This window comes from Pezoporus wallicus, unplaced genomic scaffold (genome assembly GCF_028554395.1).
Source record: "Pezoporus wallicus isolate ANWC-B61680 ecotype Strahan unplaced genomic scaffold, APGP_CSIRO_Pwel_v1 contig_6464, whole genome shotgun sequence".
In the NCBI taxonomy this organism is placed as follows: domain Eukaryota; kingdom Metazoa; phylum Chordata; class Aves; order Psittaciformes; family Psittacidae; genus Pezoporus; species Pezoporus wallicus.
Window position 1 is genome coordinate 2,172,246 of NW_026642130.1, and position 22,441 is coordinate 2,194,686.

A 22,441-nucleotide genomic window follows, 5' to 3' on the forward strand; every position below is an offset into this window, starting at 1 on the left:
TCACTGAGCGTTTACGTACTATGGGAGACAGAGGACTGAACTCAGTTCCAGAGTCCCCTACCAGTTCCCCAGCCCCATGTGGCTATGAACATCTTCATGATGTTTTTTATTCCTCCCGTGGAGGCAGAAGAATTGTTTGTCTTCTCTGCATTGACCTAAGCTCCTTGTGAAAACCCCAAGTCTCGATGCCTCATTGCATCTTCCCAGGCATGGCAGAGTCTCATTAGATTCTGGTTCACACCACATATGAGAACAAAGACATGGGGCCACCACTCCACCTCCTGAAAGAGGCATCCTGTGGGCTCACATGCACACACACAAGAACTTATGCACACACACAGCTTACAGACACAGTCAGGTACAGGCACGTCGACACAGCCACACAGCTTTCAGCTCAGTGCTGACTTGCATCTCCTGCTCATCCCCAGGGCTTGGGCTGGTGTTGTGTGGACACAGTCACGTTCACCCAGCCGCAGAGTGCTCTGCTTGGGCATGTGGAGGGGAGCAGAGCTGGGCTGGGGCGATGGGTTGAGAGATCGTACCACTCTGACATGGTCAGGAGTAGTGCTGGCACAGGAGAAAGAGCCTAGAGGCATCCAGGATTGGTCTAGTCAGACTGCTTTGGGTGCCAGGTGCCCCAAGACCTCTTGAGTCCCTGCCCTTGCTGGGCAGCACCACAGGTGTCTCTGCCCTCTGTGCCATGCAGAGGCAAGTGTGCAGCTATGTGCACAAAAATCTATCTCATCCATCTGACATCCTGCCAAGCAGGGAGGGAATCCCGTGGGTTGCTGCAGGTCCAAAGCTCATCGCAGCAATATTTATCCCTTTAATTTTATAGTCACACTTTACATTCATCACAGAAAAGTCCCTTTTCTCCTCTCCTCTTCTGATGGATGTGTGCTGCTACAGAGGATCCAGGATTTGCTGGTGCTGCAGTTGTGGTAACATCAGCCTGGGGTGATTTCTCTCATATGAGATGTCTTGGGCGTAAGTTACCTCCTTTGCCTTACTGCAGGGGTAACCACATGGTGTCTTGTGGCCACTGCTGACAACAAGATCATAATCATATATTGCTCTGGTTATAACTTCTAGGGCACACAAGCTACTTCTGGCTGACTGGAGTCTCTATACAAATGTGTTCATAATCTGTCCATAATCTATACCACAGGCAAAATGAAACTAGAGTACACTGGACTCAATGGAGCAAGTCAACAAACACATCTTCTCACCACTTCTTGGGGCTGCATAGGATTTTACCCACCATCCCCTCCCTCCTGGGCGGGCTCCTTTCCACTGGCAATCGGCTTCCGCCTGAAATAGCCCCATGGCCCTGTGCTTGGGCCAGCAGAGGCTGAGGATTGTTGCCTAAGGTGACATCCCTGGAGAAGAGTGATTTATTTTCTGAAGAGGCAGCTCTAGCCTGGGGGAAGGTAAAGGGGAAAGCAAAAGGGATTTTGCTTTACTTTGTGGCTTATCTTTGACTCCTTCCTGTGATTTTTGGCTACAATCAACCACACTGGAGCTGCGTCGTCTTAGTAACTGTGTGGGGAAGAGAAGGAGAACGGACTTTGCAAAGGAGCAGCCTAAGTGCACATCTCGGGTTCAGATGCTCCCCACACTTCCCTTATACAGGATGTGTCTTCTCAATGAGCATCTCTGGGCCATCCCAGTGTGCAGCTCCACTGCTCTACCCTGCTACCAAGAACCATCTGTGGGTACCCTGTTTTCTCCTGTTCCCTCTGTTCCTCTTTGGCCTCTTTTCACTCAGCTGCCAGGCAGAAAGAGCCCTGGCCCTGCCCAGTCTTCTCTTTCTCCCCCATCCTTCCCTCTTCTTCCCTCCTTCAGCACAGTGAGAACCGCCGGGAGTTGATGTTCATCTTGGTGACCCCGATGAGCTTGAGCGGCGTGGAGAGGCTGAAGGAGCTCACAAGGGGGAAGTCACAGAAGAGGTCAGCGAGCTCGTCCCTCTCCTCCAGCTCGTACGTGGCGTCGTTGAGCATGCGCTGGTGGAGGTGGCAGGTCTGCTCGATCTTCAGCTTGTTGATGTCGCTGCGGAGCCGCATGAGCTGCCTCGCCAGCTGCTGGTCCTGCAGGCGCATTTCTGCCTGGAACACAAGATGGAGGGTGGGGAGAGAAGAGGGTATTGGCAAGGGAACATCAAATCTGGTCATCGTGATACCGTGATATCAGCTCCCAGACAGCAGCTGCGCTAAGTCACTGGAAATGAAACTCTGAGAGAGGCTACACCATTGGAAAGAACTGGGAGGAGATAAGCATCCTCCAAGCCAGCAGTGCATCCCTGTCACGTACCAGCTCAGGATGGTGAATTTTCAGCTTCCAGGAAGTCTGTGCCTGCTCAGGTTTTTCAGGAGTTAAAGCCAGCCATGCTAAGGCTGTTGGCTTGGGTATCTGTCAGAGCAGGCTTCAGAGCTTCCATCTCAACATTAAGCAAAGCTTAAATTAATTTTGCCCATAAGGGAGCAGCCACAGAGAGAAGGAGCAACTAGAGGTGGAAAGGACCAATTAAAAGAACCCCAGAGAACTCATCCCCAGATACTTGGCTCATGTTTCCAGCCTGCATAAATCAGGGCTGGTTCATGACAGCCAGGAACACAGGCCTCCACATCCCCCATGGCATTTATCTGAAGGAACTCTTGGGATGGGACATCCACAGTTCCACACAGGAGTGAGAACAACTATCCTGCAGGCTAATGAGCTAAGTGTTTTGGAGGGTTTTTTCCTCCCTTGGCACCTACCTTTGGAAGGTGGAGGATTCAGAAGTGATGAAAGAAAAGAGCTTGGAGTTTGGTGGTTTTTTTAATTTCAACTTATAATAAAGCTGAAAATTCATGGCCACAGGATACTGGGAGTGGTGATGGAAAGAGGTGAATGCTTGGTGCAAGAATCAGCCTTTGTCTGGGGAACAGAAGCAGGCACAGCTAGAACAGCAGATGCCAAAAGCACAATCCCCACTTCTCACCCCACATCCCTCCTCACAGAAAAGCACAAGCCATGTAAGCTGCAAAGAAAAGAAGGTGGTGGGAGAGAATCTGAACAGCTCTGAGCAAACCTTGTGGCTTAAATCTCTGTAACTGCTAGAAACAAGGAGGGAGAAAGCATGGAATACAGTCCTGCATCTCCCCTAATGTGATATCCTGCCTCTTTCCCTGTTTTTGCCTCCACTTCAGGACATGAACTGGCACTGGAAGAAGCCTCTTGGAAGAAAGGATCCTGATTTTTATTTGTGGGTTTGTTTTCTTTTTCCTCCCAGTGGCTTCCTGGGTAAGTCCTGTCCTTGCTGGCTTCTCAGTGCATGAGATGATGCCCTGAGTGCACCTCAAGCTGCACAGTGGAGCTGCCCTGAGCCCAAATACATCATTTACGTCACTCCTTTGACTTGCATTGCTGATTTTCAGCTCCCTGTGGTTTGAACGAGAAGCTCAGGAACAGACCCAGACTCCATCTATATTCATATATTAATATTAATTTAATATAGTTAATATTATTTAATATATTCTATATTATTTAATTATATGTTGAATGTTATTTATTATATTAAATAGTACATTGCAACAAAGTCTTCCTCTCTGCTCAATTGTGAGGAAGGTCCTGGCATCCTCTGAGCTGAGGCCAGCTCTCACAATCCCAAGCTATTCCCCACAGGCATTCTTCAGGAGTTAACATAGAGAGATTCATCCTCAGCAGGCATTTGGGTTACAGCCCCTTGTCTGGATTTTAAGTGTGGATTCAGTCAGACCATACAAGTTGCCTCCAGGCACAAAAACAAACTGTTTAGTTTACAAGTACAGATGTAGCTCAAGGGGTTGGGGGTAAATTTATTCCTGATCTGGTGACTCATACATAAAGCTGCAGAAGGGAAGGGAGGAGGGAAAATTCCCCTTGAGAGGCTCCACAGGTGGCTCTGGTATTTCTGCATGAGGCTTTTCTGATGCCTGATGCATGGGCTGCTACAACAAGGATGTGAACCACAGCAATCTCAGGATTGCTCTAGCTTGTGGCATAATCCCTCCGCCTCCAGGCAATGCCCAGGCAATGCCTCCAAAGACATTTGGATCACCCCTTGCAACATTTCCAGTCTCACAGCGAGGTGAAGCAGCCACCTTATGATGTTGAAGCCTCGCTCTGCTCCAGATGTTTTCTGCAGCTGTCAGGAAGCCCTTTGCAATGCGGTGCTCAGAGCCTAAGATGAGAGGTGATATGTGTATAGTGAAAGTTAATCCAAGCCAAGCAAGGCTTTTCTCAATCCTGGACCATGGAAACATCCTGGAGGACCTTGCCTACTGCTCTCAGTCAGCGACTGGATTCCAGCTTAGCTGCCTGGAGAGGGTATGGCCACCTTTTTACCAGTCCCTGAGTGAATCTCTTTTTCTGTCTCAGGGAATCTCAAACTGTTGGCAGAGTTGCTTCCTTCAAAAAAACACTATTTCCTTGCGGACTTCATAGCCTGTGCCCCCAGCAGAGTAACACCACTGGGCAGGTTTTTCTTCTCCCATCTCAGTTGCAATGAAAAAAACCTCCTTATTTTGTTGATATTTTTCCCTGTTTCACAACCACTGCTGCGCCTTGACATTTTATCAGGAAGGCGATCGTGGGCATTATTAAACTGACCCGTGGTCATTCTTTCTTGTCACTTTATCAAGATATATGAGAAATGTCAACAAATGCTTTCAAGAATGTGAGATTAAGAAAGTCACCACTGCCACAAAGGGTTTAAAAATTAATTACGAGGCCATTGTGGAGAGGGATGTGAGTTGGTGGTTGCTGTTTTTCCCTTGAGAGCCAGCTTTCCACTTTTGGCCTGTTCTTGCTTCCCCTGTCTTTTAAGGAAGCTGTCTTGATTTCATGCAAGCTGGAAGTCGAAATCCCTCCAGGACATGTCCTTTGGGTGCTCAATCTCCACTCACCCTTCCTTCCCTCCATCAGACTTGCTCTCCCTGACATCTACTGAGCCAGCCACATGGCCAGCTGGCCTACCTGTAGGGTGGGAGCAGCATGGCATAGAGCAAACCCACCACCCATCTACACTGATCACCTAAGCTCTGACACTGTCTTGGATACAACTCACTCTCTGCTGCTGGCTGAATGGGGAAGCAAGGTTGGCCAGTCAGATGTACGCTATCAGTCTCTCACTCTTCCCACTCATCACTGGAGCTTGGCTTGAGATGCAAAACCCTGTCCCCCCTCCACGGACTTGTCCCATTAAACCTTGCTTTGTTCAAAACCACACAGAATATTAGCATAATTTGGGTCAGAATCCAGAAATCCTCATTCTCCTTCCCTTTCCCAGAGGCTCCACAGGAGTCCCGGAAACATTCAATCTGTCCCATGCTGAGGAGCCAGCCGTCGCTAGGAATTATGAATGGTCACTTTTTAAAAGGAGCACTCTCCGGTCAGCAGAGCTCCACAAAGAAATAATGAGATTACAGGGCCCGCATCACGGGAAGCCATGGGGTTTTCAGTTTACACAGTTCATCTACAGGGACAGTCACCACAAAGTAACTCAATGAACCAGTTATTCTGTGTGGGATGACAGCATGATCCCACACACTCTGTGTCATGTCCTGGGGAAACCCACAGGGAGCACCCAGCAGAAGCCATGCATTTTGCTTCCTTCAAGTTTCACATGCCAAATGAAGGAAGAACCTTAGGTATGTCTTGCTCACACCAACCACTTTTTAACCCAGGCAAAGAGCTGCCTTTCATCTGCATGATTGGAGCATGCTGTTGGGATGGACAGGCTGCCAGTTTCAGGTCCTTCCTGGCAGAGGAGCTACTGCAACTGCTAGACTGAATCACAAAGCTGGACCACAGGGTACTATGAGCCCACAAAGGATTTTCTGTTTGGAATGAGCCTCTGAGACATCCAGGGATGTTTAACACGGGGGAGGGACATAACAGACAGGGATGCATCCTTGCCTGCTGTCCAGTCTCAGTAGCCTAGTCCAGACTTGTCTTCAAGTTCGCCTTATCTATATGGTCAGTCAGGAAGATCCATTGCCAGTGGTCCACCCATGAGGAGATGTATCAGCAGAGAGCAAGTACCCCAAAACATGGAGATGAGGAGCTCTTTGGGACCTCTTCCCGAAAGAGAATTGTCCCATGGACAAAGTCTTAGTCTGTGGTCCATGAAGCTCAGGTCTGTAGGGAAGTGGCTGCTCCCATGGAGCTAATCCTTCTGATTTCCAAAAGATCAAAAGAAACTTAAATCTAAACTGGTGTTTTCCAAACTGCGTGCAGCCACTTGGATTCAAGCATGGAGAAGCACTGGCCAATTATTAGGCCCTTACCAAACACTTCAGAGAAGTCAGTTAAGTGCGTGTTTTGGTCTGAGGCTTTATCTTCAAAGGTGCTCAGATGCTACTCTGCTATGGCTAATTGTATATACTCATGCCCTTCTGCTGCAACCCACAGCCCCAGATGAGGTATTTCTTTCATCTCCTTCTCCACTGTGGGGCTACTGAGACCCTGGCACAGGTTGCCCAGAGCAGCTGTGGCTGTCCCATCCCTGGCAGTGTTCAAGGTCAGGTTGGACGGGGCTTGGAGCAACCTGGTCTAGTGGAAGGTGTCCCTGCCCATGGCAGAGGAGGTGGAACTGGATGAGCTTTAAGGTCCATTCTGACCCAAACTATTCAGTGTTCTATGAACTTAACAGTAGAGATGACCCCGCTTTGGTCCTTTCATTGCTTTAAATACAAATACAGACAAATCTTTCAAGGATCTGCTATGTAACAGAGGACTCCCGATGCAGGACAGTCTCCACCACCATATCTATTCCCTACAGTCCTCCTACTCTTCACCTCCCAACAACCACAGAGCAATCTGCTGTGAGGCTTGTGTCAGCATTATTTTGGTGCTGCATCATTGTTTAAGTTAATTTAAGTACTTATTCAGTAAATATCAGTATCCCAAAAGGAGATCATAGTGGTTAATACTTAATATTAAGTATCTGATGAACAGAGCATGGGTGTTTTATATTTTTCCCAGGAGAATGCATCAGGCATTTGTGTCCCTTTTCAAGAGTCTTCTCTGCATTCTGGCTCAAACACCTCAGATTTCAATGCCAAACACTGGCGAATTTGAGATGGAAAAAGTATTTTCCTACTGGGACAAAGTCAGAACTGTTCCAAGATGTCCCAGTTCACAGCTCTGTTCTTTAACCACATTTAAGAGGAAGAAGACTTTGAGGGCTTAATTTTAGAACTCGTAAAACCTGTCAAATTTCAAGACCAAAGAGGAAAGTGCAGTCTGGCCGCTCTGATCCTTGGGTCTGTCACCATACCCTAGCTGGAGATGGCTCTACTTCCAGCACTGATGAAGAGCAGCCACACTTGACAGTGGAAAGGCAAACATGTAGGCAAAGAAGAGGCAGGAGGATTTGGGGAGGGAAGTGCTGCAGCCCTGAGGCAGTTCAGCACATGCTGAGTGCTGCAATTTGCTCCTACACCTACACAGAGCCTCTCAGCGCAAAAACAAGAGCAGGAATTTGCATGGCTGAATAGATCAGCTTCTCAGGGCCAGATTCTCAGCAGGCCCCATCTGACGCAGCTGGCTGGAGCTCAGTGGGCATATGTCAGTCCTATAAAGCAGGGCCAGGACTCGATGTGCAGAATCAGGTCCTGGGACAGGTCATGTGGGGTGAAAGACCAAGAACAGCAGATGCACAGTAAGACCTTGGGTTTGCCCTTCACTTCTGAACGTGAGGAGCCTCAACCTGCCAAAAGCTGAACCCGAGCAGACCCTGGAGACACGGAGGCAAATTCCTTGCAGCATGGAATCACAGAACTGTAGAGCACCAGGTTGGAAGGGACCTCAGGGGACATCTGGTCCAACCTTCCTAGGCAAAGCATGACCTAGAGTAGGTGATATGTTTTGTGTAGAATGGGAGTAATGATTCAGGTTTAACAGGTAACTTTAATTTTGAAGCTAGGAACTCCTGGACTATTAATTCACTGCACAACTAACCCATGCCATAGCCTGTTCTGTGCCACCATGGCCGGGGGCATGCATGGGCATACACGTGCTACTGAAGTCACTTTGCCACCTCTACTGGTTTCGGCTGGGATAGAGTTAATTCCAAAATTGGGTGGTCCCGTACAAATTGCTTGTTGGGAACAGTCACCAGCATGTGCAGACTTCTGAAGCTCTAACTGCTTGGCAGGGTGCTATCTGGTACAAGCCAAAACCATGCTGGGGCCATGCTACTGAAATAACCCAGCCTAAACACGCTGGTAGCTGTGGTGAGGGTTGCACAGAGTGAGTGATGGAGCTGCACACATCCAGCAAGGACACTGGCTGGTGTACTTCTTTCCTGGATAGAAATCTCTACATTCACCAGCTTTTGCCATTTAGTTGGATAGATGAATCCTGCATACCCCAAATTGACTTTGCATGAAGGACTGTGTAGAGTAGGGGAGAATTCATCGTGCAGCAGAGTACAGCATGGCAGAGGCAGATTTCACCTCAGTTATGACTACTGGATCGTTTAGGATAACCTTCAGAAAGCTGCCCAGGATACTTAACACTTGCTTGGGTTGCATGGTGCTCCCAGGTCTATGGTCTCCTATGTTAAATCAGATCAGAAAGATTGATCTCCCACTTAGGTTGACCTTACCCAATCTGTAGAGTGCTGGTGTCCTGCCTGGCTGCCCCAAGCAGGGTGCTGTCTGAGGGATGGTGCACTTTCTGGCCTTTACTCCTGCCTTAAATAAATACATACACTTAGGCATAACCATATCCTTCTATGAAGCCTTCCTGATTGCTTTACTATCACAACATGAGGATAAACACAGAGAAATCCTGGGGGTGCTGGGATATGTGGAAGCTTGTTCGCTTATTTGCAAAGAAACTGGGTTTCACCCTTGAAATGTAATGTGAAATGCATCCTTTTGTTCCAGCATCCTGTGATGCGCTGGCCTTACTGTGTTCTTGCTGTTCGCTGGCAGCTCTTACCCAACAATAGTGCCTCCAACATAGCTATTTAGCTGTGTGGTCAGTCAAATACATGCTCTCTTTTGGGGGGAAATTGTTCTAAATTACATAAGTCACGTCCAGATCCAGAAAAGACCGGTATAATTATGAGGCAAGAAAATAGAAAGTGAGGAACAATTAGGGTTTACTTTGCCCTTTTTCTTCTTTAATTTAAAGTTTCAGTTTTCGTCAGACAGTGGTTTATATACCACACCCCAGTCAAAAGGGTAGAATCAGACTCTTGAGACAATTTATACTTCCATCATGGGCAGAAACTGAAAGAACAAATCTCTTCAAATCCAGGGCTCTGAGAAGGAAAATCTGCTTCTTACTGCCTGGGCACCTTGAGATTTGGGGTTTACATCAAGTGTGATGTGAATTTAAGATTGCATCAGAGATGCAAGCATGGGCTTGCAATTCAGGTCTCAGGTCTGGAGATGAGATTCTCCAGAGTGCTGAGTGATTTTTAGGAGATGAGCTCAAAACTCTTCCTAACAGTCCTGGATTCCTGATAGCACTGAAGCTGCTTTCTGAAAGCCATGGTCCTGAGAAACAGCTCAAACATCACAACTGGTGGTTGTTCACATCCTGAACCACCTCTGTAAATAACTTCTCCAGAGACCAATCTAGCTGGGCAAATACAGTAGGAGCACCAAAAAGGTGAAAATAAATATTATCTGAAACAAAAGTTGCAAAACTGTTACTCATTGTCATGCACAAGAAGTTTTCCTCAAAGACTTTCGGTGCTTATCCCAAGCAAAATGTGCACAGGAACATTTTCATAAGTGCATCTGAACTGCAAGTGATATCCCAGCCCTGGGGATGCTGCTGCAAATGATGCCACTGTCAATACAGTTGCAAATGCTGGTGGGACTCACAGGCAAGCTTCCAATTAGCCACCAGAAACAAACACCAGAGTTTTGTACAGTTATGTGGGCCAAACAATAAAGACTTCTTTCCAGTGAGGAGAAGGGAAGGATCACTTGTAAGTGGGGTCTTGGTGTCTGCTTGCTCATACACTTGAAGAGTACTGGGGCCTATTCTCCAGCCTTGAAAGCAGCTGCCCTGATCCTGTCATGTCCATTCTATTGACCTCCTGTGGCCTTCAGAAAAGATGCGCTGTATCCACACTTCCTTCTGGGAATGATCCCTACACTGCACTAACTCCTGAGCTGGGTTGGAAGCTGTTTCGGGCAGCACTAGTTGGTCCAGGCCAGATTTGTGCCAAAGACCATGACAGATAGCAACACAACATCTACAAGATGAATGACAGCACCTATGCACTGGCTCTGTGTGTTTCCCCAGCATAAGTGTACCATTTTTGTCTTCTCTTCCTCTCTGTGAAACTACCTGTAAAAGCTGAGATAAGGTTCTGACATCATGCATACAGCAGAAAAAGGAATATTAGTTGTTAGGTTTTACATGGTTAGCACAAGGGGATGCCACAACAGTTTGAAACAAAAGGAAGCACTTGGTCTCACCATGCAGAAATGACCTGGGGGAAGCACAAGAACTTATAGAGTGTTATGAGTTAAAGAAAAAAGGGGGAATTAGGCAAACACTCTGAGGTCAGATTCACTAATGATTGTTAAACACAGTGGTCAGCATATAGCCTCCCACTGAGGGAGTTCCTAAACAGCCACAATGTGCAAGAGCAGACCTAGGGGATAGATCTAGACATGCTTCCCCTCTTACTGCTCTGAAGAAGCATCTAGTGTGATACCCACAGGAGAAGCGCTATTACACCAGCACTGCCCATGTATCCATGCGGTATTCATACCTGTTACATTCATCTGAGTGTTGAGATGTAATTAGAGAAAGCAGGGGACAGGGCAAACTGCAAACAAGTCCTAACCAGTACAAGCAACCATTTCACCAAGGGATGCTGAGACTGGCTCGGCTCCTCTGAGGTTATGGATGCTCTGGCACTCATCTTTTCCCTTCCCTGGGCTGCTCCTGCCAGCCACAGAAAATGCAGTGATTGCTTGTTGCCTTTTCACCTGGGCAGGTGAACAGGTAGGTAGGAACAAGGAGTCACTTGTTTCCTTGTTCTTTATTTTCCCTGTTGATTAAGTGGGTGATATAAAAGGGGCAAGGAAACCACTTACCAGTTCCTTCCTGAGCCACGTCAAAGCTTCATCGATGCTCTCAAAGCCACCTACTCTCCCTGAGGTAAGAGTCACCTTGTCCTGCGCAGGGCTCCCATTGAGGTGCAGCTGCACCTTCCTCAAGGGGACAGTCTCTCCCATGGCCTTTTTGGCTTCAGCCGTCTCCTCCTCCTCCACTCCTGCTGGCTGAGGACTCTTCCATGCCTGCTCCTCCAGCTTTGCCTTCCACTCCAAGTAGGAAGGGCGCCTGGTTTCCAGTCTTAGCTTCTCTGTCAATGCCTTGAGGGTCCTCAGGTGGTCATCAGGAGGAGCAGCACCTCCAGAGCCAGCATCCATACTGTCCAGCACCTCTTCTATTTGGATTTTGGGTACAGACATCCTCTCTGGGAGTCAAAAGGCATAGGGGTGGGCTGCAAAGGACCAAGGATGGGAAACCCTCAAGGTCTGACCAGGTATTACAGTGTCAAACACAGCTCCTCAGTGGACAGCCAGAGCAGTGGTAGCTCCTGCTCAAGCACCACATTGGCCTTGGATGAGCACCTAGAAAAAAAAGAGAGGGTTGGTTTCCAGTTTGAGAGGGAAAAGAGAGTGAGGAAAGAGATAGGAGGGAGTGAAGGCTTTGGGAGAGGCACGGTGCCAAGGTGCTCCTGGGGAGTGTCAGCTCCCTGGCTGCTATCAGCTCCTGGGGAGTGTCAGCTATCAGACTGCTTTTGGGGCAGGAACAGACAGGCTCTGGCTTTTAGGGAAGCTCTGGTTACCAACATCTCCAATCTTAACTTAGGGGGCCATGAAAGGGTTGCCAGGGAGGGCAAGACACATTCACACAAACAAACACCCTCAGAAGACAGCAATGGCTATTGCTGGGTGTTGAGGTGCCTGTGCAGACCACTTTGCTGATTTCCTGACTGGCAAACCTGCATCTTTCCATTTGGGTAAAATAGGGCCAGGTGAAGTTGGATTGAGTCCAGCGGAGGCCACAAAGATGCTCTGAGGGCTGAAGAACCTCTCCTATGGAGACAAGCTGAGAGAGCTGGGCTTGTCCAGCCTGGAGAAGAGAAGGCTCCAGGGAAACCTTTGACCTTCCAGTCCTAAAGGGGCCCCCATATTTTACAAATCTGTGTTTAGGTTTAGGTTTGCTAAAGATGCCAAATTGCAGCCATAACATTCAGCTCCCTCCTGTCGATCAGGATCAGGGCAGGATCATGTTCCCAGCCAAGTGTGGGAGTAACCAGTCCGGATTCAGATGCCTGTGCTAAGGGAGACTTGAACTTGTGGTTTCCATCACTGGCCATGTCCAGTCTGCCCATGGGAATGGTCCCAGTGGTCACCTTGAAAACACCCTGGTAGAGGACTAGTGCAGAGGGGCCAGGAGCTTCCTCCCTGCTCCTCCTGCCGCCACGTGTGTCTTCAGGGAAGCTGTGCCCAAAGCTGCTATACCAGACCATGGGACCTGCAGTGACAGAGTACTCAAACAACTCTGCAAGAGTTAAGCTCAGGCTCTTTCTGCATTCATTTGAGGGTAGGATCAGATAAGAGACTTCCTCAAGGTCGTATGCTCATCTATGGCTGAGCTAGGAATAGATTCGGAACTCTAGTCTACACGTCAAACACAAAACAAATACTTCTTTGCATGCCTGGTAACATGCCCAGAAAGACCAGCCAGGACGTACACAGCTTTCTAGCAGGATGCACCAAACCACAGCACTGTGAGTTATTCAGTCATTCTTCTCCCTGCTATTTGCACCCACAAAGACGCATGTAACTCTGAAATCCAGACCATAATTACACCTCTAGAACCTTTTCAGTAAGAAGATTCAATTTAAAATAAACACCAACAGAGAGCAAGAATTATCCCACATTTGTGAGCAGGCACATGAGCCGAGGGAGGAGTTGATAATATACACACAGACAGTCTGGGGGTGGAGAATTAGTCATGTTGTGGTCTTGTTCCTGCTCTTATTTATGTTAATGAGAGTTCTACAGTGAGCAGGAGCAAACACAGATACTACATCAGGTTGAAGCCAACAGCTCTCATGCTTGTAGCAGCGACAGTTTTCCTTCTGTTGGGAAATAGATTGTATTGGAGGGGAAAGCAGAGTGATGCCCTGTTGGAGAGTCAGGCCCTGCTGCCACCAGCTCTTGCACGTATGCTCTGCAGAGCTGAGGACATGTCAATGAATTTCACTTGTCTCCAGCTCCAGCCTACTGAAATCAAAAAAGGAAAACACCTAATGGCTTTAAACACCTCACTTCTGAGCTTTTTGCGTGACCATTGAGGTGGAGATTGATGGGGGTGGCCAAAACCAGCAGCCCAATAGGGTCTCCTGCAGCTCTAAGCTACAAGATTTGGTAACTCCTTGCAAAGATCACATGGTTATTGTAAAACTGACTTTTCCAAATGCCACAGCTACAAAGCAGAGCCCTCACAAACTCTTCTGTGTCTTCTGAATGCATAAAATCCTCAGGGTGGAAAAGACTCCTGCTGTTTGAGCCCCGGGTACAGCTCAATCAGCATTTATAGCATGGACCACAAAAAGCAGTTTGGAACATCCCTTTTGTCACAATGCCACTCCCATCTCTCCTTCCCCAGTAGCTTTGGAAGAGCATCCCAGCAGCTTCGGAGAGAGCTGATTTTCCTCCTAACAGTGGCATCAATCCAACCCATCCTTTACCTCCGCCCCAGTGTAACAAGGAAACTTCTCACTCACTCTGTAGGGACATCCCTAAATAGCTATGTCTGTTCCCCAGCCTTTCCAAACTCAAAAACGACAGAAAGGAGTGGCTCTAATTTCCTATCCGTACCTTGGACTTGGGTCAAAGACCTCCTGTGGAAAAAGAAATGTGAAAGTGGTAAGCGTGTGAAAAGTGTCTGTATGCAAGGCTGTAATACAAACCTGTTTGCAGCCTGGGAGCTACCTAATTCCCAGGAACAAACCTGGCCTCTGGCTCAAACCAACATACCGCAGTCTCCCTGCCCCAGGCTCAGTTTCCCTCTAGGCTGGCCTGTGAAAGGGAATGTAAGTGATTAACCCTTGATTTATCCTCTTTATCACACTTGACAGGCTCAGGAACATGCCTCATTAGGGGAAACAGTTTGGCACCAAAATGGGGTGAGGATCTGCTGCCATCTCCCTAAGACCCTTTGCTCAGGCCCTTACATGAATCCTAGCAATGCCAAAGGCACAGCACACATCAGGTCACTGCAATGACAAGAAAAACTTTCTTTCTTGGGTTAGGTTTCCATTGGCAAAGTCAGCTTAACCGACCTACCCTGCAAGCTGTAATGCAAAGGGATTAGCAGAAGCACACGTCCAGGATAGAGAAATAACAGGATTGTCAACCTGGATTGTGTGTGAAGTTCTACCATGCCAAGACTCATGGAGCTGGCATGCCCTGAGGCTTGGCTTTTGCATGGCTGCAGGTCAGTGGTGCAAATCCTGCTCTCTCCTATGCCAGCCACACCTTGTGAAGCTCACAGTGTGCCCTATCCTCTAACAAACCAGGTCCAGCAGCACAATCTACTACCACAACTGTAGCCATTCCAATCCTGAAGCGGATGCAGACCTGTTCCATCCCACCCCTCTGATATCCCTGCCCATGCCTTAGAGCACGGGGTCAGGAGAGCCATGTGAAAATCCCCTGACAAACCATGTATGATGTGATAAGGAGGCAAGCAGGGGTGTGAGAAAAGCTTTGTGTTATCATCACTGATGATGGAAAACAATGAATTCAGATGCTTCTTGCTGTCAAAAGGGAGATTGTACAAAATGATGCCTTCTACCCTGAGGGTGTTTTATGTGCCTGAGAAGTTTTATACATCTGTACCTTCCCCATCAGCTCTGTGTGCCCTGGTCAGCTTTGCACATAAGGCATTCATGAAGCAGCACTGATTGCTGTGTACTGGGCTAGCGCAGCACAGGTACAGCCTGATAAATCCAAGGCTATAAGGGCACACAGTACTTTAGAAGGTCACACTCCGGGGAGCAAGAAGTCTAGGAGAAGAGGGGGGAAAAAGAAAGGAGAAACACACAGGATGGAAACAGGAGGGATAAAGAAGAATAAATCAATCAGCCAAGGTAGAGGTGTGGGGAGCAAATTATTCTTCTCCCTTCACTATTCCTGGTGGACTTCAGCTTACTGCAACACCATTTTTTTATTGCAGAGGAGGAGCAGTGATTGTAAAAGTCTATATTACGCTGCTCATCTAGTCTCCAAGAAGAAAAAAAGCCCCAGTATGAGACAAAGCCCAGGCTGAGGGAAGCCCTTTTGCAGGGTAAAGAGGTGCCCATGGATGAGACCTACGGCATGGGGTAAACAGAGCAGCCTGTTCACCAGGGTAAATGGCTCAGCCTGTTAATGACCTTCAAAAAGCACTTCAGCCCCTTTTATGCCTCAGTTTCCTCTCACTGAGTAGGCAATTCATGCAATTGGTCTTCAAGGGAAAAGCTCTGAGGATCTTCAGAGATGTACAGAATTCACCTCTGGTATCTTGAGGTCCCCCCATCTCGTCTGAGTGCCCATGTTTTTGCTGTAATTGGTACAGGGACACCCTCTATAATCCATGGAGTTTGGGATGCAGTTTCCCTGACCATTTGCAGGCATCTGCTCCAAGGGTTTGCATCCTGGAATAGAAAACCCCAGAGTAAATTACACCTGCTTAACATCATCATCATCGAGCTCTGCAGGTCCGAGTGGGTGAGGAAGACCCTGCTCTGGAAAGAGTGGGATGAGGAAATACCAGGATGGACCAAGAGGTGGGGGGACGGTACACAGAATGCATATGCCATGCAGAAACAGCTGTGTTTGCTTTCCTTCTCAGCACAACAAGAAGACAGACAGGAACGGGGTGGGGATAGCTGACCCGCTGAAGGTCTGCAGCAGGTTGCCAGTGGGGCAGGGAGGAGGAGATGCCTGTGCAAGGAGGTTGCCATAGCAATGGAGTGAAGGAGGACTGGCTGCAGCACGGTGCTGGATGGAGGCTCCTGAGCATCCTCTGGGCAGCAGAGATACTGAGGCTCTTGGCAGCGGGTGAGAAGAGAGACCCGTCTAGGTCAACAGTGCAGCTCCTTGGAGCTAGTGGCTCCCTTCTGGGGAGGCTGCACATGAATCACTCTTTCCCATGGCAAAATGACTTGGGAGAGAGCTGCTGTGCTGTGTGGGCTCTGGTGAGCTCAGGCTTTTCCTCACTCTGGGGTTCCTTGCCACAGCCCCCCAAGAGCATGGCTGCATCATGCTGTTGTGCACACGGCGCCTACAGAAACCAAATAGCTCCCCCAGCCAGCCCACTGACTTGGAGGAGAGACAATCTTCCTGGGTTACATTATCCAGCACATGGCCACTCAATCCCTTTCTGTAGCACCTGAAACTGCTCCCGCAGAAAACTGATCTGGTTCCCAAATGCTTTTCTCACCTATCCCAAAGTGACCTTCAGCCTCCCTCCAAAAAGAGAAGACTCCAGCAGCCTAAAGATCTGCCTGATCCCAAAGCCAGGTCTCCCTCCTGAAACGTGCTGTCAGGATCAGATGCTCTCTGCCTGCTCAGAATGGCTGGGGTAGGATGGAAGGGGGTCCATGTATGGCTGGAGATGTTATGTCAGAGCCCTCAGTGCCCATTTGACGCGGTGCCCATGGAGACCTCCTGGCCACACTCATGTGGGCTGTAAGCGTGTCCCTTCTTCTAGGGGCAATATAATGACACTGAAGGGACCAAGCTGAGCATCACAAGCATGGGTGTCTGATGACCCTACCTTCAGGCCTCCTTGCAGGGCTGTTTATGTTGGCTGTGTCCCTTCACATGCACGCAGACCTGACTTCCAGCCTCATACCAGACAAAAGCCCAGAGAGGAGACCAAGTATATATCCTTGGGCTGATCCAGATTGTAATGCCTTTGCAGGGGTTTGGAGAGTTGGTCACAGAAGTGCCCCATGCAGCAGGCTGAGATAGGGGTACAGCACCTATATTAATGGGATCCTGAGTGCACTGGATATGCCTGTCCATTTACTACCATGAACAAACCCCCATAAGATCTCCCAGACAGCTCAAATGCTAAGGTGAGAAGCTGGGAAACAACCACTCCTGCTGCTTCAGCCCTTTGGATGTGCACATGGCATTCACAGATACATGGAGGAAAGAGGGAAGAAGTGGGGCTTTCCATTCACGTATAACCTGGTGCAGGGAATGGTTCAACCTGACATGTCTTTTTGCCCAAATAACCTCCAGGAAGACCCCTAAGCACTGCAGTGCAGGGGAGAGCATTGGAGGGCTGCAGCAAACCCACCAGCCTGACAGGAGGAGTGGAGCAGAAGCACAGAGATAAGAGAGGACCAGTTTGCACTCACTCCCTGCCCTCAGGTACTTCTCCCTGGCTAACCTCCAGCATCACTAGCAGATGATGAGCAGATGATGAAACAACCTGTTTCGATAAATACATCTGTATATTCCTGCTTACCTACACCTGATCTCTCCTGTGTCCTCTGCACAAATTCAAGCAGACTCCTTGCGAGGAAGCAGGACTCACATTGCTGCCTGCTTCAGATGGACCCTAGCAGCTCCATTTTCAGACCAGCTCCACTCCCACTTGGTCAGCATATTTCCAGCAGTTGTGTTGAAATCCTGCACGAAGATGGGCACTGCCAGATATTTGGCATTCCTATAAACCAGTTTTCCAAATGAGTGGGAAATATTTGCAGACTGGGAAGCTGGATGCAGTCAATGCTCTCAGCCCACCAGGCAAAACCAGGTATGATTATTGTTAGGGATTAAGCAGCAGCAGTAACAAGAAGTTTACATGCTCTTGGTGAAGACACACCGTCCACCCCAGTCATCTGATAAAGCCTGTTGAGGTGAAGGGAGCTATGGATTATGGGCAAAGGTGGCTTCTTCATGCACTGCCCCAGGATCCTAGCAGGTTTGGGGACCTAATATTGGAGGTGACACACCTAACTTGTCCCCAGACATGTCCCCAAAGGACCCATGGCTTTTCACGGCCAGTTCCTTCCCTTATTTTCCTTGCTGCCACCCCAAGCACAGCCACGTTTCAGCAAGGGAAGAGCAGATGGAGCAGGCAGGGGTCTCTGCCCGTGCAGCCAGGGTAATGTGAAGGTCCTTGGGAATGAGCCAGGCCAGGCTGAGACCCTCTCTCTTACCAGGAGACAAGCACAGGGAGCTGCTTTCCCCTGGATGCAGCATGGAAGGCAGACGGGTGTGTTTCCAGGCAAGAAACAACACCTCTTTCTGCCTTTGCTGGGCTTCATTCTGCCCGGCACTGAGCTCCCCCCCGCAAAGACAAGTGCCAAGGCCAGCTCCGATTGGAGACCCCGAGGCTCAGAGTCAAAGTGAGCCAGGGAGCGCGGTCAGCCCTGCGGTGATCGCCTAATCCCCTTTACACGCTCCCTGTCCCATCCAATTACCCGCCTTGGCAGCTGCCCGAGCAGCGCTCACCCTGTGCTCAGCCCTGCCTTCTCCCCGTGCTGAGCTGCACTTTGTTATTTAACACTATTTAAGCGAGCCGGTTGCAGACAGAAAGCCTCGGGAAGGCTGTGTTACTGTGAGGATGCTTATTTCTGCTTTTCCTTTCTGCAGTGTCCCTGCTATGTTTTGCAAACACCTAATGGCTGCGGAGCTATCGCAAGCCCGGAGCCCGGGGGAAGCCGGATCCCTCCCATTCTGCTTGATTTCTGCGTTGAACAGATGCCCCCATGAAGAGGTACCACTGCAATAGGCACTCAAAAGCAGGGGAGACCTGAGATGCAAATAACAGCGACAGCCCTGCTATGCTGAAACGATGGCTGGCACATAGAAAACCCACAGCAGCCAAAACAGGCTTGCTCCCACTGGAAAGTGGGGAGCGCATACGATAACAGGGGATAAATAGACAAAGCCAAAGGAACCGGCTGGACACAGCTCCTCACTGGAAACAAGGCACTTGGTTTTCAACCATTTTAACCCCCCTCTACTGAGGTCCCTGTTGTAGAAAAGCTCCGGAGGGCAGAGCAATACCAAATAACACAGGGAGCATCACAGGGAAATAGGGAGGGATCTCCTTGGCCCTGTGCGGGTCTCTGATATGGGAAAGGTGTCAGTGTGCACAGGCTTGGGAGGCTGCAGGCTGCACGATGTGGGTGCAGTGGTGTGCATCGCACTGGGGGGTGCTGGTTGGGGCTGCACGAATGCTTGTGCTGGAAGGGTATTGTTTTAGCAAGTAGCCCCAGGCTGTTATAAAGGGCTCTGAAGAAGTTCTGGGTGGTTTGACATCCCCCCCCCCCCCAGCTCAGTGTTAACGTGAGCTGCAAGGGCCAGACCCGAGCAGGTGGAAACCTGCTCTGCTCAGCACACAGTGCCTGCTTCAGAATCCAAAGGTAACTACGCCCTGTGAGGCCACCGCGCTCCATCCCATTATGTCTGCACTGCACGAGCCAGCAAACCTTAACAGGGCTCTCAGGGAAGGGGCAGAGGGTGCAACAGGTGATTGTCCCAAAAACCGGACAGACTCTTCCCTCTTACACCTCACCCACTGCAGGAAAATCCCCATGAAGGTGGTGGGTACGCCCTCACTGCTCCCTGCAAAATATAAAAGCCTCATCGTAAAGGAGGACTCTGCCCTGATTTCCAGCCAGTCCCAGCCAACGGGAGCCACCATGCTGGCCATCTCCAGGGAATCTGGCGAGGCAGGAGGTTGTGACTGCGGGGGGAGCATGCAAGCCCCCAGCCCATCCATGCCGCAGCCAGCACTCCAGACCCCAGTGCTGAACTTCACGGTGCATGGGGTCCCATCACCCCCACCCCGTTGCTCCCCAGGGAGCCGATCCGTGCTGCTACCCCTTTCCAAGGGGCTAAAATATCCAGGGCTCCCCTCTAGCACCGGGAATTCCCCAGCCAGGTCCGGTGCTGGGCGCAGCGGGGTGTCCCCAGGGGGGCCGTGCTCCCCTCCAGCCCCAGCACAGCCAAGCTAACGCGAGCAACTAACTTACCGGGGACGGAGTCAGAGGGAAGACGGCACGGACATCTTGGCTCCCTCCTTGCGCCGCGGGTCTCCGAGTTGGTGTTTGCAGAGCGGTGCCACCAGTGCCTCCAGGAGACTGCCTCATCCTCCTCCCTGCCTCGCTTCAGAAATCTGTGTGTGCCTCTCTTCTCTCATTTAAGGGACTCTTTCTTCCCCCCCCCCCCCAGCGGTTGCGTCAGGCCTGTTGCCTGGAGACAGGCGAGCTATTCCAGTTTGAGCTTTTCAGTCCAGAGCTCCTCTCTCTCTTTCATTCATACCACCAAGCCCTCAACCTACCTCCCACCAAGCAATAACCCTAGAGAGACCTGAAAGGGAGGAGCTGCGCGGCCTGGGTCCTAAACATCCTCCGACAACAGCGCCCAAACACGGGAGGAGGGGGGAGCGATGCTCTCGGCGCGGGTAACAGGGATGAAGGAGTGCTGTGGAGGCTTGCAGGAGATGCTGTTTTACTCGCAAAGGAGCCTGTGGTTCTTCCCGACACAGAACGGGCTGGTGTCCCTCCTGCGGCTGTTCCCGTTCATTGCCACGGAGAGCTATGAGCCCTTCTGGGGTCCGCTGGCACCCGGGAGAGCTTTCGGATAACGTTTTCCAGATGCCACGGCTTGTCCAGGGGTCAGCGTGTGTGTGGAGGGGAGTTTTGCAAGGCTGCATCAGCATCTCCGGGAAGCCCTGGGGTGGGTATCCGAGGGCACTGTGGCTAGTACCCGCCTGCTGGCACCAACCATCCCCAGACAGAAAACAGCTCAGAAACCAGCTTTTGCCTGTATTTTGGCCTGGGAAAGCGCCTGTTGCTCCCACGGCTCCCCTGGTGGGGCTGGAAACCATTTTCACTGCTTCCAGGAAGGGACTGATAGAGGCACATGCCCCAGCTGCTGGCTGAGCTGGGGCCAGAAGCAAAGGCAGGGGCAGGGGGGGTTTCTTTCCCTCACCAGAAGATGAAGGTTAACCCCTTTATGTCTGGGAAAAGTTCTCAAAAGCATCCCCGCATGCAGCTATCGCACATCTGGTGTCTCAGAACCACTGGCCATGTTTGTGAACCTGGGGGTGGGAAGGGTTAAGTGTTGCCAATCGATACCTAACCACCCAGGCCCCTTCCCACATTCAGCTTTTGTGAGAGAAACCCCCTTGAAGCCTCCATTTGTGTCTTTTTACCTTTCTCTTCTCCTGCCTAAACCATCCCTCCTCTCCCTCCCCGGCATCAGGGAGAGACTTACAGCCCTTTTCAGACTCTGGTGTCCCAACAAGGGCCTTACAAACCACAGCACAGGGTTGGGATTTCCCTTCGAATGCCAGGCAGACAGTGGGGTGCTCCTGAACCCCCCACTAATTTGGAGGCTGTGCCTGTACAGCACTGAGCACAGGGGAGCGGGCACCTGCGAGATGCAGCAATGCAGATTCAAAGAGTGAAGAACAGCGCTTTCTGATGCAGAAGTAGTTTAAATGTTTTCATTTATGTTTTTTGCTTTGCCAGCACCCCTTTTTGTCAGATTTTAGATACGCATATGCAAGCTCAAATCTGGTGATCAGCTCTTGCTGTGCTGCAAGCAGGCACCCGCCGGCTTGCACCCGCCCTTCCTAGGGATGCTGGCAATGGAAAGGGACCAGGGAGATGGAAGAGCTGTTGCCTTCATACTAAAACCATCTGACGCTGATCTACAGCTGCATTTAAGCTCTTAGCAGCAAATGGATGGTTCAGCATTTCCTGCAACACCTCATCAAAACAAAATCTGGGTCTGTGCTGTTGAACCAAACAGTGCCAGGAATGGGCACAGGCACAGGACACAAAACCCTGGTCTGGTTTTGATGTGGGATGAGCAATCCCAGGACATTGCCGGGATTGTGACATGGCTGGATTCATGACAGGAATGAGCAACATCAGGGCCCCTTCCCGAGAGACAAGCTGGATTCAGCCACCCAGATTTGATAGCCAAGAGCATTTGTGATTGCATGGATGTAGCCAGACAGGGTCAGTCGGCCTTATGGCCAGGGAGCAGGTCTAGCATGGGTTAGTTTACTAGCAGAGGTGTTGATTCCGAGGCTGGACATTTATCTCATTGCAGTAACAGACCACACACTGTCACCCGCTCCCTCTTCTGTAAATGTTTATTTTTAATTTAGTTGTGTAATGGATTTCAAACGAGCTGCCATGAGACACCAGTGAAAGGCTGGAGCCACGTCCTTCTGAGGTCTCTTCATGGGTTTTGAGTGTTTTTTGGCCTGTATTTATCTTGTTTAAGTTGTCTTCACCCCAAAAAACCTGCAGTTAGGAACTGCTGAAGAGCCACAATGCTCCCAGTGATGAGGCTTTAACCCCAACGAGTGGGCACCTGAGATTAGGTGCGAC

General features: G+C 49.9%; 1 protein-coding gene across 1 annotated transcript; it reads right to left on the reverse strand.

The window, feature by feature from the left end:
• Nucleotides 1-735: 735 nt before the first annotated feature.
• On the reverse strand, nucleotides 736-20,499 carry FAM167A (family with sequence similarity 167 member A). The gene is made up of 3 exons (XM_057427671.1): nucleotides 20,066-20,499; nucleotides 11,097-11,636; nucleotides 736-2,105 (listed from the first exon to the last, which is right to left on the reverse strand). Exons 2-3 carry the CDS (start codon nucleotides 11,472-11,474, stop codon nucleotides 1,842-1,844), a joined length of 642 nt encoding a protein of 213 aa, XP_057283654.1. The 5' UTR covers nucleotides 11,475-11,636; nucleotides 20,066-20,499; the 3' UTR covers nucleotides 736-1,841.
• Between the last annotated feature and the right edge of the window lie 1,942 nt (nucleotides 20,500-22,441).